At 52.5% G+C, this 13249-nt stretch overlaps 1 protein-coding gene across 1 annotated transcript in view; it reads left to right on the top strand.

Moving 5' to 3' along the window:
• LOC131207273 (upstream stimulatory factor 2-like) overlaps window positions 1-3735 on the top strand; it is an 8956-nt gene extending 5221 nt beyond the window's left edge. The window contains exons 2-3 of the mRNA XM_058199883.1: window positions 24-142; window positions 3313-3735. Coding sequence (XP_058055866.1) covers window positions 24-142; window positions 3313-3735 — 542 coding nt within the window. The remainder of the gene's footprint in view (window positions 1-23; window positions 143-3312) is intronic.
• Window positions 3736-13249: the final 9514 nt, after the last annotated feature.

Below are 13249 nucleotides of genomic sequence, written 5' to 3' on the forward strand. Positions count from 1 at the left end.
GCGTGTGCGTTGCGCGGCCACAGGCTCGTTTCTAGTGTTTAAGAAGAACAACGACAACGTCAAGCAGTCCCGCTCCGGCAACGGTGTCCGAGGGGTGCAACGATCGTCGGACTGCAACGGTGACACGAACCTGAACCGAAAGGTAAGCCACACTGAAGATGGGTGATTTTTGCTGCTCAAGAAGCGCGTCCAGTAATCAATTGGGGTCGAGGGACCGGCCACTTGACTTGACGCCGTCGAAGAAAGTGCCCCCGGGCCAAGGCTGCCCACGGGCCAAGGCACTCAGGACGAATCATCGTCCGGGCCGCCGGGCAACTTTATCTTATCGTCGAGTGGCTGGCTAGCTGCTTTCTTCCAGTGCCCGAGTGCGGGAATGCCTGTCCACGCATGGCGCAGACCGCAACGTGGTGTCCCGCAGAGAGGGAATTTCCTGCCTGCCTCAAGCGCGCTCGAGAGAACTGGAGGCCCCGAGCCAGAAGAGAACCCCTCCACGAGATTGTCGTTATCAAGAACCTTTCGAGGCGTCTCGCTCGAGGCTCGACGTGGCCTTGGTGACAACGTCGGCCAGAGTGGGTGCTTACTTACGTAAACGCCGTCATTACACGCCCGTCACGGGCATCATAAACATATATGACGTGGGCATTCGGAGTTCGGACCGGCCGGAGTGGAATTAACGTGCGCATAGTAAAAGGTTCACATTCCGGGCGGTACCAGAAACCAAGAATGGTACCCTCCAACGCTCTAATTATGATTAACGCGCGAAACGATTCCGTCGGAATTAATGGCATCGTCCCCGGGATCCAACGGGGTCGGGCTGTTGGGCCCGGACGGTTACGGTTGAACTGTCATATTATACACCCATCAAAGCTTCGGCTCAGAGCACCCTGATCGCGAGCGAGTGGCCCTCCGATCGCCGATTAGCAGGTCCGCTTGAATGTTCCGTCCGCGTGGCACTTGTTACGATGGGCCACGTTTTTTCCCGGTTTTTTTCTCCATCCACCAACGGACCAATATCATCGCATCGCGAGCAAATAGCCCATGCCGTTTTTAGTGGCCCCGTACTAATTCGCTCCACAAATTCGACGGCGGACGGCGGACCGAACGGGGCTGCATGATATGATTTCACTTTATGGCGTGTGATTGCCGGTATTACATCAGACATGCAAAAACTCCGTCACCGATAACGCGGCCACTCGCTCAGTTGTAACTGTGCGTTATCCTTGAACCAGTGAGTCCATCCCGGGGCTCGATGGTCAGTTTTTGTGTCCCCCTATGAACCACTAACCGGTTCCAGCCGGAATCTCCTTCTGAATGGATGGCGATGTTTTTTCGATGTTTTTTTCGATCAAAAAAATAAGCAATAAAACTTCCATCAGCCAGCTGATTGTTTGTCGACCCTGGCTCTCCACACACGTCCTGTTCGCCCGTCGGTTGTGGGCTAGAAAATCACCTCTGAGCTGTAATTGACAGTGTTAGCACCTGAGGGGGCCCTTTTTTTATACCCGGTGCCATCCGATGTGTAGCTAGGCGCCCGCGGGGAACCGAACAGAACCGGATTCCGGTGGATTGTCGCGCCGGGATCCGTTGCCGGGATGAAGCCGAGGAGAACGGTGTATCACTGCGTGGCATCATTGTCCGATCCGTGAAGCGAGCTAAGCGAGCGGATGGGTCAGCCCAAGGTCGTCCCATAACTGTTCTGTGCCCTGACGTAGAAAGTAGCATCGTTTACCCATGTCATGTCATGCTCTCCCCACCGACGGCGGGTCGGTGTCTTGGAACGTTCTTGGGCATACGATCCCACCTGCGGCGCACGATCCGGCCACTAAGGTGGGCGCTGCACTTGCACTTTGATTTGCACCGCACCGGGCCCGTCTCACGCCGCACGCCGCACGCCGGCGGCCGGACCTTGACATGAATAATTAAAACATCGACCACCGAGTGGCGGATGCTGCTTGCTGGGGGAGCCGAAGCGAAAGTCACCGGCGCGTATGACCTACAACACCCAATGTGACCCGGCCACCGAGCGGCCCTCTCCTAGTGGACCCTTCCACACCCACGGGCGGGTTATCTAAATCGATGGGAATTCTTCTGACGGCGCGCGCACGCAATCGTTAGCGGTGCTGCCTCTGCCACTCCAGCCAGCCAGCCAGCCAGCCAGGCCAGGCAAGACTGCTAGGGGGCTAAAGTTCAAGGCTGTCTACTTATCGCACCCGGTGCTGCATGGCGTGTGAAGGGAGATTCTGAGACAGATTCGGTTCCTGCGCGCGTGCAGGACCCGCTCGTGGGCCGAATGTGTTTGAAGATCTGGGTTTCCCGCTGACTAGGTCCGTCCGAATTGATCGATCGGCAGCGGGTGGGCTACCTCGCGTTGGCCTTTGAACCTTCGGCGATCGCTTCACACGACGACGGCTTGAATCGCTCTTCTTGCCCCGGGCCATTAGGTGGCCAGCATCCGCTGGGCAGCTTCGGCGGGGGTATTAATTAGCAATTACCCACAGTTCTAGACCGCTCCCCCCCCCGAGCCACGATCCTGGACGTGTGGTGGTGGCGCGCGCCTCGGCCGCACCTGGGCCGCGCGCGTATCGATCAGACACCATCTATCAGACGCGTCGCGCCGTCTCGCAGCCCATTTCCTTTCGCAGTGTCACCGCCGTCTGTCACCTTCGCCGACCCAGTGTGGCGGCTCTGACAAGCGCCCCGGTCGATCGGTCGATCGGTCGGTCGGTCAGTAGTTAGCGTCAGTGAGTACGTCTCAGCGACTCAGCCAAGCGGTGGTTACCGAAACTGGTTATTTTGAACTTGCCGATCACGGCGCAGGTACCACCTCCCTCCCTCTCTTTCTCTCTCTCCCTCTCTCGGTCGCGCACGCACGCTCCCCTCTGCGCCTCGATTCACTGCTGAGTCGGTTGCCAAGGTGAAGCGAAATAGCAAAAGCGTGTCGCCAGCGAGTAAATAAATGACCAACAAATATCTTCGGCGCTGCGCAGCACCCCCTTTCAGTGGGCCTAGGTCGGACCGATCCGATGTGGCTCTATCGTTCTATCGTAAAGGGCAAACACGGACCGCGAGGGGAAGATTATCGGCGATCCGCGTACGGGTCCCGTATCATGTGCCGGTCGATAATAAATGGATGCTGACGGTGAAAGGACACCGAGCCGTCAGTCGTCAAGTGGGTTACGTACGGGATAATTAGGACCCGCAGAGGGCGCCCCGGGTTTAATCGGGTCGTCTTCGGTACTTCGGCACGGCATACGGGCTAAGGGTCGTTCGCCTAGTTCGAAACTAACGTGTCGCAATGCGTGTCGTCCACAGCAACAGCGCGATGACCGGCGGAGGGCGAACCACAACGAGATCGAGAGACGGCGGAGGGACAAGATCAACAACTGGATCCACGAGCTCAACAAAATCATCCCCGCCGAGCACATGAACAGCCCGTCGTCCGAGACCCAACACAAGCAGAACGGAGGCGGCGGTGGCGGTGGCGGCGGCGGCGGTGGCGGAGGCGGCCAGGGCGATAACCTGTCGAAGGGCGGCATCCTGGCGAAAGCGTGCGAGTACATCACGCGGCTAAAAGATACCAGCGACAAGCTGACCGAGTGCCTTGCCGAGAAGGATCAGATACTGCTGGAGAACCTGCAGCTGAAGGAGAGCATCAACCAGCTGCTGACGGAGAACAAGCGGCTCCAGTCGCAGCTGCAGTACGCCCTGGAGACGAACGTCAAGCTGGAGTCGTAGCCAATGCCGCTCCCGAACTACTAGCGGCCGCCAGGCTTCGTGGCTCCGGCTGCCCTTCCGGGGAGTCCCCAGCCGGTGGAGTCCGAGCAGCGGAAGTGCCGTCATCCACACCACTGCTACAATCATCAAGGGGATCAGCACCGTCGGGAGCGCCCGAGCGCAATGTTGTTTGCCACCTGCTAAGAAGACGCCACCTATCAAAACCGGAGCGGAACTATAGAGAAGTCGGTCGGTAGGCGAGACCGGACAGAAATCAGTAACTTGTAAGTATTGCGTGAGCGGATCATCGGTTGGTCGGACTCGGGGAGGGAGCCAACCTCACTGTACCATATAGCGTCGGCCAAAGGACACACACTGTGTTGGAACAGTTAGGGGCGTAGTTGAAGTAAATTATACGAGGCTGCCAGGGACGAGAGAGAGAGAGAGAGAGAGAGAGAGAGAGAGAGAGAGAGAGAGGCTGTGGAATACCGTAGAATGGCCAACCATATCTAAGTCAGCCCGGGAGTCTGTTCCGGGCCTCGAAGCCCGGGGGCTGATCCAGTTTCTTACGGGGAATTCCCGCCGCCGGCGGGAAGTTTGTTGTGTTCCGTAGAGTAACAGTAACGAGGGTGCTCTCGAGCAATAAGTGGTGGCCGGGCCGGGGGCCGAGATGTTCCAGAGTTGCCTCCGAAGCGCATCGCAATTTCGCGACAGTTTCGTTCAGGTCGCTCCGGCGTCGATGGCGTAAGTTCCATCACTTCGAGCGCCTATTGTGCTCCGGTTTGTACTCCGGCCTAGGCCTAGTCGGGGGGGGGGGGGGGGTGCCAAAGACCAATTGGAGAACAGTGGGCCGGCATGGTCCGGGCCGCCCGAAATGCAGCCATTGCCAATGAGGAGGCCCGTTAATCTAATTCGGGTCCAGGCTTCTTGCACGCGGCGCGACGTCCACCATTATCCGCACCGGGAGGACCCACAACCAGCACGACGACGGCAACGGTTTCGATGGGTTTATATCAGCTTTATCAAGCTAATCAATTGGATCCCGAGTGCGCCCAGCATTTAAGCCCCCCAAAGGGCCCTCTCGCTAGATAGAGTCCTCGCAGCTGCCTCAATCGATTGGTTGATGGCTTGATTTATTTGTTTATGGCCCTTGGCGCGGACCAGCGGAGATGGCCATCGTCGGCCATGGGTCGGTAGGCGCGGATCGCGATCAATTATTGTGGCAACGGGAACCCGACACGCCGATGATTGGACATACTTGAGCAGAGCGTGCGTTCGACAGAGCGCTCATTCATATGACCGGCCGGTGACGTAGAGCGGCCACTCCACTATGTTCTATGTTCCCCAGCGCCTTTATCTGTACGCCGTTTTCCTTTTTTCGATGGCTACCCCTCAGAGCCAGAGCACGTAATCTTCGCTGACAATTATGGCGCCAGCATTCGGAGACGCTTATCACTTATTAGTTCATTGTTCGGCGTCACTTGCGGGGCTCCTCGTTCTCGGGAAGCTTTGGCCCTGACAGGCGAAGGGTTGACACATCCATCGCGCACAACCCGTTATCGAGCCGGGACAATAACGCCAGCAGGGGGCCCCTACCGAAGTGGAGACCCCGTATCTATTGTGCCACCTTATGCGGTTGCCCTTTAACTACGGGAAAACAGGTTCCCAAAACCCTTTACGCCCGGGACTAGAGCGAAATGTCAGCTCAGCAGGCGTCCAGACGAGTCGCCAATATTCCACCGATCGACAGGCTGGTTTGCCCTTTGGCTAATTGCCCGCTCCGATGGGGCCTTTGCCAGGGGCCGGGCACAATCTTCCTGGAATTCCCGCCCGGCAAACGTGATCGTGGGGGCTGTCATTCGCGATCGCGAACAAACGTCACCTGGAGCGGTGACGTCACGAATGACCTCACGATGAGCCGACGTTCGACGTCACTCATTAAACGGTGCCGTAATTGCTCTTTTCCCCCCCCCCCCCCGACAGGTAGGGCACGAAGCCGACCACAACTGACACGATCGTCACTGGAGAGCGAGAGAGAGACGGCTCGTTATCGGAGCACGTTGCAGAGAATTGCGCACATAGATTTGTTGTGGAATTTGGCTAACGAATCCCAGTCCCAGCTCGTAACGCCTTACGCCCCGACTGGTGATGCACCGACCCAAGGTCTCCCGAATTATCATCCAACCCGCGGGTTAATCGGGCTTGTTTTTTGTTTCGTCACTCGGGTTTACCGAGCGGAGATTTAGTTAACCGTCTTCGGCTGCATTAACGTGACAATGTGGCGAGTGACACGCGGAACGGGACGACGGGGGCTATTATCGCATAGCCTTCCGCGGTGCCGGTGTTGAACTACGGATTACCGGCACGGAACTCCCGGTGGTGGCGCTAATCCTAGTGGTGTGGTCTAGTTCAGAGGAGGTGCGTCCAGCGGGCGCAAACAGCGCACTACAAGATTTACAACGATTTGCTTTCCTGCGACCTGCGAACGCTTGCTGGCGCCTGTCGCTCCATCGGGTAACCCTATCCACCCCGCCGGAGGTGTCTGGGTTTCTGGAGTTTCTGGAGGATAGTCGGGAATATATTTATGAGAGACCCACTTCAAGGCCGCGCGCAGCCCTGGAAGACGAGCATTTGGTCGAAGATTTATTTTCTTCTTAGTCATAGCGAGACGGTAGCGGGAGTGGGGGGGCACAAGAGACTCGAGCTGGGTGGTGCTATATCAGTATTGTGTAATTCCTATCGTATAATAATTAGTACATTGCGTTTGGTGCGATTTTTGCGATGAACGCGACGGGAATCGTGAGGCACGCCACGCCACCAATAACGAGCACAAATAGGCAGGTGCAATACTAGGTGTATGGGGTCGTTGAGTTGTTGTTACTTTTGTTGCTGTCCGTCTTGTGTTCCGTCACCCCGCACGCGGAGGATACCCGGCCGGGCCGCACAAATGTTTATTGGTTTCTTAGGTTTCTTAACTTGTTGAGCCACGTGCACCACGCGGGCGCGCGCACGGCACCACGTTTGTTGCTTAAGTTAAGTGTTAGTTCTACAAGTTAGTGATACCGACCGGTCGCGTAGATGACGATCCCTTTTAAGCCGGGCGCATAGTGAGAAACGATAGAGTGCACGGATGTAGTCAAGATTAAAGCTTACGGTACGAGTGGTGCGTGGTGCCCATCGCTGGACTGCCCGCTGTTCAGCAGGTTCGGATTGAACTGATCGTCGTCAGTGTGTTGTTGTGTTATTTTAAATTCACGCGTTAGGCAGTTCGCGAGTTCGCGCTAGTAAACCCAGTATAGTTGATTGAACCACTAAGAAACAAACAAACAAACAACAAAATGCAATAATAGTGTTACCAGTTGACGATAAAGAGGACGTATAGGATAAGGGGGCTTGTTGCGATGAGGTTGCGAAGCGGTGCGATGAAATCTTTAAGTATTGACTGTACAAATCACCTACCGATAGGGGGGTCGGGAAAGACCCTAGAGTCGCAGCAAGGACTTGGCCGAATTCGTTCGAAGAAAGACTTTGGTGTGGCTAATTACGAGAGAGAGAGAGAGAGAGCGATAGCTGGAGGAAGCCCTAGCCCCAGGGGTTAGTGTAGCAAAAACGGGGTTATGGGAAGCCTTTGGTGGTGGACAAGGCAAACAACGATATCCGGATAACCGTAAGCAGGCGCGCGGCGGTGCTCAAGGTGCCCGTTTACTGAAATCCATCTTCAAGAACAAGATAACGAAATCTAATACAATAATTAAATTATAATTAATTAAATAAAGGCAAAATACAAGTGTTACTAAATTATTGCTACTACAATAATATTACTTAACGCGACCAGCGGCGCAGATCAATGAACCAGAATTGTATTATCGACTAAACCTGTGGTAAACATCCGTTCGGCTACAGTTTACAAAAGAGTAAAAATAACAAAAAACAGGACAAGTATATATATAAAAGAAAAGACAGAAAAATACATATATGAATATATACTATTGACACAGGTCGTCGAGCGTTGTGAGTCGTCGGCCGAGGTGTAGCCGTGTGAGCGGATCGAAAGAAGCCTACGATATATATATTATATATATACAATATACAAATACATATACAACTATTTCATCACTTTTGCTGTATATTCATCGATGTAGTTCTATTCGTTCATTTTGTTGTGAAACGTAACAAACAGACTAAAAACCAGCGAATAACATAAAACGGAACGAAACGGGCAAACGCAAAACGTGAACATAAACATTAAACAAGTAAACTCTACTCACTCCAACCAAGAAGGCACATCCACCAGTTGGGCAGTGTAATATTTCTCCGACCGCGACCGCGACCGCGAACTGGAACACTTAAAATCAAAAAAACCGCAGAAACTTCGCCGAAACCGAAACGTTACATTAAACAGAAGAAGCAATGTTGCGCCTATGGTGACACGTAAAGCCAGATATATCGACCCATTTAACAAACAGAAAAATAAAGTAAACGTATTTACCGAAAATAAAATAAAGAAAAGTTTCAAATTACTCCTAAACATACACTAATGAAATACGCAGATATTGTTAAATTAATTATAAACTAATGATGCCGACGATCGTTACAGTAAATAAAGTGTAAGAGCGCGTACGATGGGAAGTGATGGCGTGAGGACAAAGCAAAAAGCAAAGCATTAGTCGCGGAATATAGTAGAGGAACGTGCAGGACCGGAAGCTGACAGTTGACGGGAAGAAAGGCAAAAACTGATTTTAAACTGTTGACTACTACTTCGTTAGGGCGTTGCTATACGTGGTACCAGAATTTACGCGGCCCACGAGAAGAATACGGCATCCGGAATGTTTATCGGCGTGTTTGGGAACTGAACACGGGCAAAAGTAGCATTTGCGTAGAAAGGGTCAAAAAGTGAAAACACGTGTGACTGGATTGTGTATGCGTCAGAACGAAAGCGAGAGAGAGAGAGAGAGAGCCGGGCTAGAAAGGCGAGAACGGAGAATAAAAAAATCAACAACATTAATAAACACAAAACAGAACAATTAAAAAAAAACATGCCGCAAATTTGCGGACATCATATCAACTTGTTACTTGGTTTCTTTCGTGCGTTTACTTCTTCGATCCTCTTCGATCACCGAATCCGAAACTCTCTGCTTGCCTACGTCTACTACGATCCAGTCGTGCTCGGGACGGGTGCGAATGTACTTTTCCGCCCGCCATTGAGGTTGGTCCAGTGAAAACGGAAGATTTTGGGACGGGGCGAAGAGATTTCGGAAGACTGACCTACACGGACGGACGGTTGCTAGCCCACCGTTCGTCCTCGGTGCTGTCTGCTGTCATCGTGTCTCTTAAGACCTCTCCAGCGCTCTCCGGATCCGCTGGCGCTAGTGACGGTGGCGGTGCAAATCGATCGTGCACGACTTTGTATACCCTCGCTCTACTAATTGGCCGAGCAAATATTGGGCAGATAATTTGAACGGACAATCAAAAAGACGCGAAGTCCGTGTCCGGCCACCAGGCAGACAGAGATAGATTGAGCAAGGGTTAGAAATCGCGCGTGATTAGAGATGATGTGCTCTGGAGGTCGCTAGCGATTACGTCCCCGTAACCACAGTTATCGGTGGCCAGAGTGTGCTGATCTTCAGATTAGGCTTCCTCGGGGCTCGTTCCTGGATCTGGGGAGCCTATGCAGCCAACGCGCGTTACTTGACGGGCCGTCGAAACAGGTGCGACTCCGCGGCCATCCCTTTATTCATCCCGAAAGCTTTTGGAACTTTTCCTATCCGGATATAACCGCGCCAATGCTATCTCTATCCTAGGCGCGTTCCACAGTTGACGCTGCTCTAGAGCCTAATCCAAGGCGCTATGACAACGCAGGCAGACGGAGCTTAGAACGAGCCGATCCGTGTCGCTGGGCGGTTTGATATGGTTTGATCTTTTTCTCCTTTTTCCGTCGTCGCTGACGCGTCCGTTACGCCATCGCACACCGTCGATCGCGCATTATAAGATTTTCCTGATCCGCTGTCTGTTTTAGGGCGGCGCTTGGTGCAGCGCCGTCAAACTTCCGCCGCGCCTATCGTTTATCGTGGCGTTCCTAATTGATATTTGTTAAGATAAGCCAAGTGGCCGGTGTCCCCTGTGGTAGGAAGAAAATAGCCCGACCCGACGAAAATATTAAAATGAAACAACAAACAGGAACCGACCGACCGACACCCGTAATCCGAGCTAATGCTCAAGCCGGTACCGTCTTCCTCGCACACACCGAACGTGAGCCGCGCAAGATACCGATAGTCGGCGAGTCCTGCATAATCCGGCCCGGTCTGGCTCGAATCGGCGCGGTTTTTTGGGAACAACCGGAGGAAGGTCTTGGCGTTTGCACTGGCGTAACGCAAATCGTATGTAACGGAGCGTCCCGAGCCACTAGTAACAGCCACTAGGCCGGTTAAAACCAGCACCGTGTGGCGCCTTGAAGCACGAACAGATGACGGGCAGGCCTCCGGTTAATGTGTTACTAAAATGCCGAACGTGCATCGAATACTTAATTGGACAGCGCGCGCCATCGGACGGCAAACATCACTCGGCCCGAAAAACGAAAACAAACTCCGCCGAGTAATGCGCCGGCCATTTTTGTACCGGTAGCGTACTGCAAGTAATAAATAATAAAGCCAAGAGTCGAGCTCCATTGGTCACCTTCACACGGCGCGCTAACCATTACGCTGCGCCATCCGCCGTCTATTGTTCCATTCGATCGATCGAAGGGCAGGATTCGCGAGACCTAAAACTCCGCCACTCCGCCTGAAGCTGATTAGCTGAACGACCAATTGGTGGCAGTGTTGCGGATGGTACGCTTTCCCCAAGGTCCCACCGGCCGGCCAGCAAACCGTGACCAGCGGCGGCCGGCCGGGGGTGGCCGGAACAGGCAGTTTCCCCTCCGATCCCACGGCTCCGATGGCCGAATCCGATACAGCCTTTTAAACCGTGCAAAAATAAGTCCTATAGATACGGCGTGCGGCAGTTGAATAGCCCCATCGCGCCAGCGCCAATTGAAGTGCGTCGTTTTCGTTGTCGGCTGATCATAAAAAAAGGTGGTGCTACTATCAGAATCGTACCGCAGATAAAATACCAATGGGGAGTGGGGTGTAGGGGGTATGGTGAAGGCACATGATAATAGAGCGAGTCACATGAAACCACTCGTAGCACAATTATCAGATGAGATGCGTGCCCGAGCACGCCGTGCGTGATAGATTTGTTTACGCATCCGAGTTTACGTATCGTTCTGCTTTGCGCTCGAACCATCCTGGGAACGACTCTGGCAACGGTATCCCTAGTGTCGGGCAGGATCCCTCCAGATGTGCGATGCTTCATCATAGTCATTGTTCCGAACGGAACGTGGTTGCCACAATAAAACAAATCTTCGCCAGCCCTTTTGGGTTCTTATCAGCGACAGTCTCGTTTGCTGCCGTGCCGTCGTCACACGACATTTTCTGACGCACTGACATAACCGTGCGCGGGTAGTGCCCCACCACTGCGCCCACCACCGGCGCATCCCTTTCCGGCGTTTCCAATTTTTCCCGAGCCGAGCCGGTCGCGGAGATAATGTGCGCAACGTGTGTACCGGTGGCTTCGTCATATCGTCGCGAAAGATTGTATTGTTCAAAGAAACTTATCAATTTCTGTCACTAACAATGAAAAAGGGGGCACCCGAGATAGCTGCCCGATGCAGCAGGCAGGTGTGTCGTAAATCGTAGTAGTCAAACGTGAGGCGGCGCTTCGGGGAGCTGCTGCCGTGCCGTGCCGTGCCGTGCCGTGCCGTAAGTACCATTACCTCATGTGCGCATGGCTAGGGAGAGATCACTCTTGTGTCAACCTAGAACTGGACCAACACGGATCCGGGCACGGGTGCGCTCTAAGTCGGTCAGCATTTTCATGCATTCTCCACGCGAGACAACGACGACGACCGGCTGTAAATTTGTAGTATTCCGCGGAGTTTAATGTTGATTAGTTAACATGGCACGGGTGGAAACTATTTTCTCGTTTTAAGTGTCATTAAAAGCTGGTGCCGCTCTTTCTCGAGTCCCTCTACCGCTATTGTTCATTTTGTAGCCGTGTGGGGCAGAGCTACGGGCACGCTCGGTGCAGTAGCGCCGGCTCCTGTTTGATTACTGCTATTTTCGCTACCAGTGCTGCCTCGGCTACTATTGCTACAGCTGCTGAGATAACGAAGCCAATCAGTCAAGTGGCAAGTAATCCTCCAGACACACAATTGACAAGCATTTTTACCGATTGATTTAGTAACACACCATTGATCGACTGTTTATTTCTCACTATCGTGGCGTTTTGTTTTTTTCAAATTGTATGTGAAATCGAAAAGGGTTTTTATCTTTTTATCTTCGCCTCACACAACTTGGGTCCGTTTGGGTTAGATTGGGGAAAATCTTCCTGGAACGAAGACGAAGAATTGATTCCTTCCTGCATCGTCACCTGCCTCTTCCCGTTCCTTATCGTAGCAAATATGATAAACAGCTTTCTCGCGTGATACGCAAATGGAAATATATTTTTAGAAAAGCTATTTAAAGCGTTGGCGCGGGACCAACAACCCCGCCCGTAAAAAAAAACGAATTGTTACGGATAGCACCAGGGATAATTGACATTAACATTGTCTCTGGTGCAGGCCAAGACCGCACAGCGGTTGTAGTGCCAAAGAAGAAGAAGAAGATTTAAGGCGTTGGGCGCGCTCAAAGCGGCTTGGATACCAAGAGCCAGAACATTTCAAATTCGATATTAGCCCTTTCTCGATATCTATCATAAGTAGCTTAAGCCTGTTTTATGGCAGTAGATAAAATGGATTTTTATTTTGCAACAGCTGTCTGTGAGGTTGCGCGACCGCGAAATTCCAAACTGCGATAACTGTGCTCTGCCATCGCTTAGAATAGGTAGAGCGGCCTTATAAACCCTTTCGGCTTTATCGAACCACCAGAAATAGACATCACGGTGTTACTTCTGTCCCATTCGTTCGTTGTGCATTCATGCGATTATAGAAAAATATTCCGAACGAAAGTCTTTTGCTACATCAATCTTGAATTGGCTGCACAGCATATTAGTTGTGTGTATTTTGCCCATCGTATTCACCTTAATCTTTCTTCAATGTTCCATATGGATTTCTTATTTAGAAATTTACGCAAAATACTTCCTTACATTAAATCCTTCAACTGGCCCAACCGCAGGACGCAAATTCAAATTCAAAACTTGTTTCGATTGATTTGTGAGTCAGCCCGAAGAAAACTCGACGAAACGAGGAAAACTTAACGAACGGCGAATTCTCGTTCGAATTCGAATTCTCATCTCACAGCTAGCAAACGTCAAACGTCAGTGAGTGCAAGGTGCAGCCGCCATTGTGTGCACGGGTTTTGTTTTCCGTTTCGAATCGGACTGAAAAATCGCTTTCCAGCGGCACCGAAAATGCATCCTACGCATTGAACCGTTCGTGGTGGTCGAGCAGTAGCACTGTAGTGCGATAGAGTAAAAATTACGCCCTCTGCGGTCAAGCTACGGT

The sequence above is a fragment of the Anopheles bellator genome, chromosome 2 (genome assembly GCF_943735745.2).
Source record: "Anopheles bellator chromosome 2, idAnoBellAS_SP24_06.2, whole genome shotgun sequence".
NCBI lineage: Eukaryota > Metazoa > Arthropoda > Insecta > Diptera > Culicidae > Anopheles > Anopheles bellator.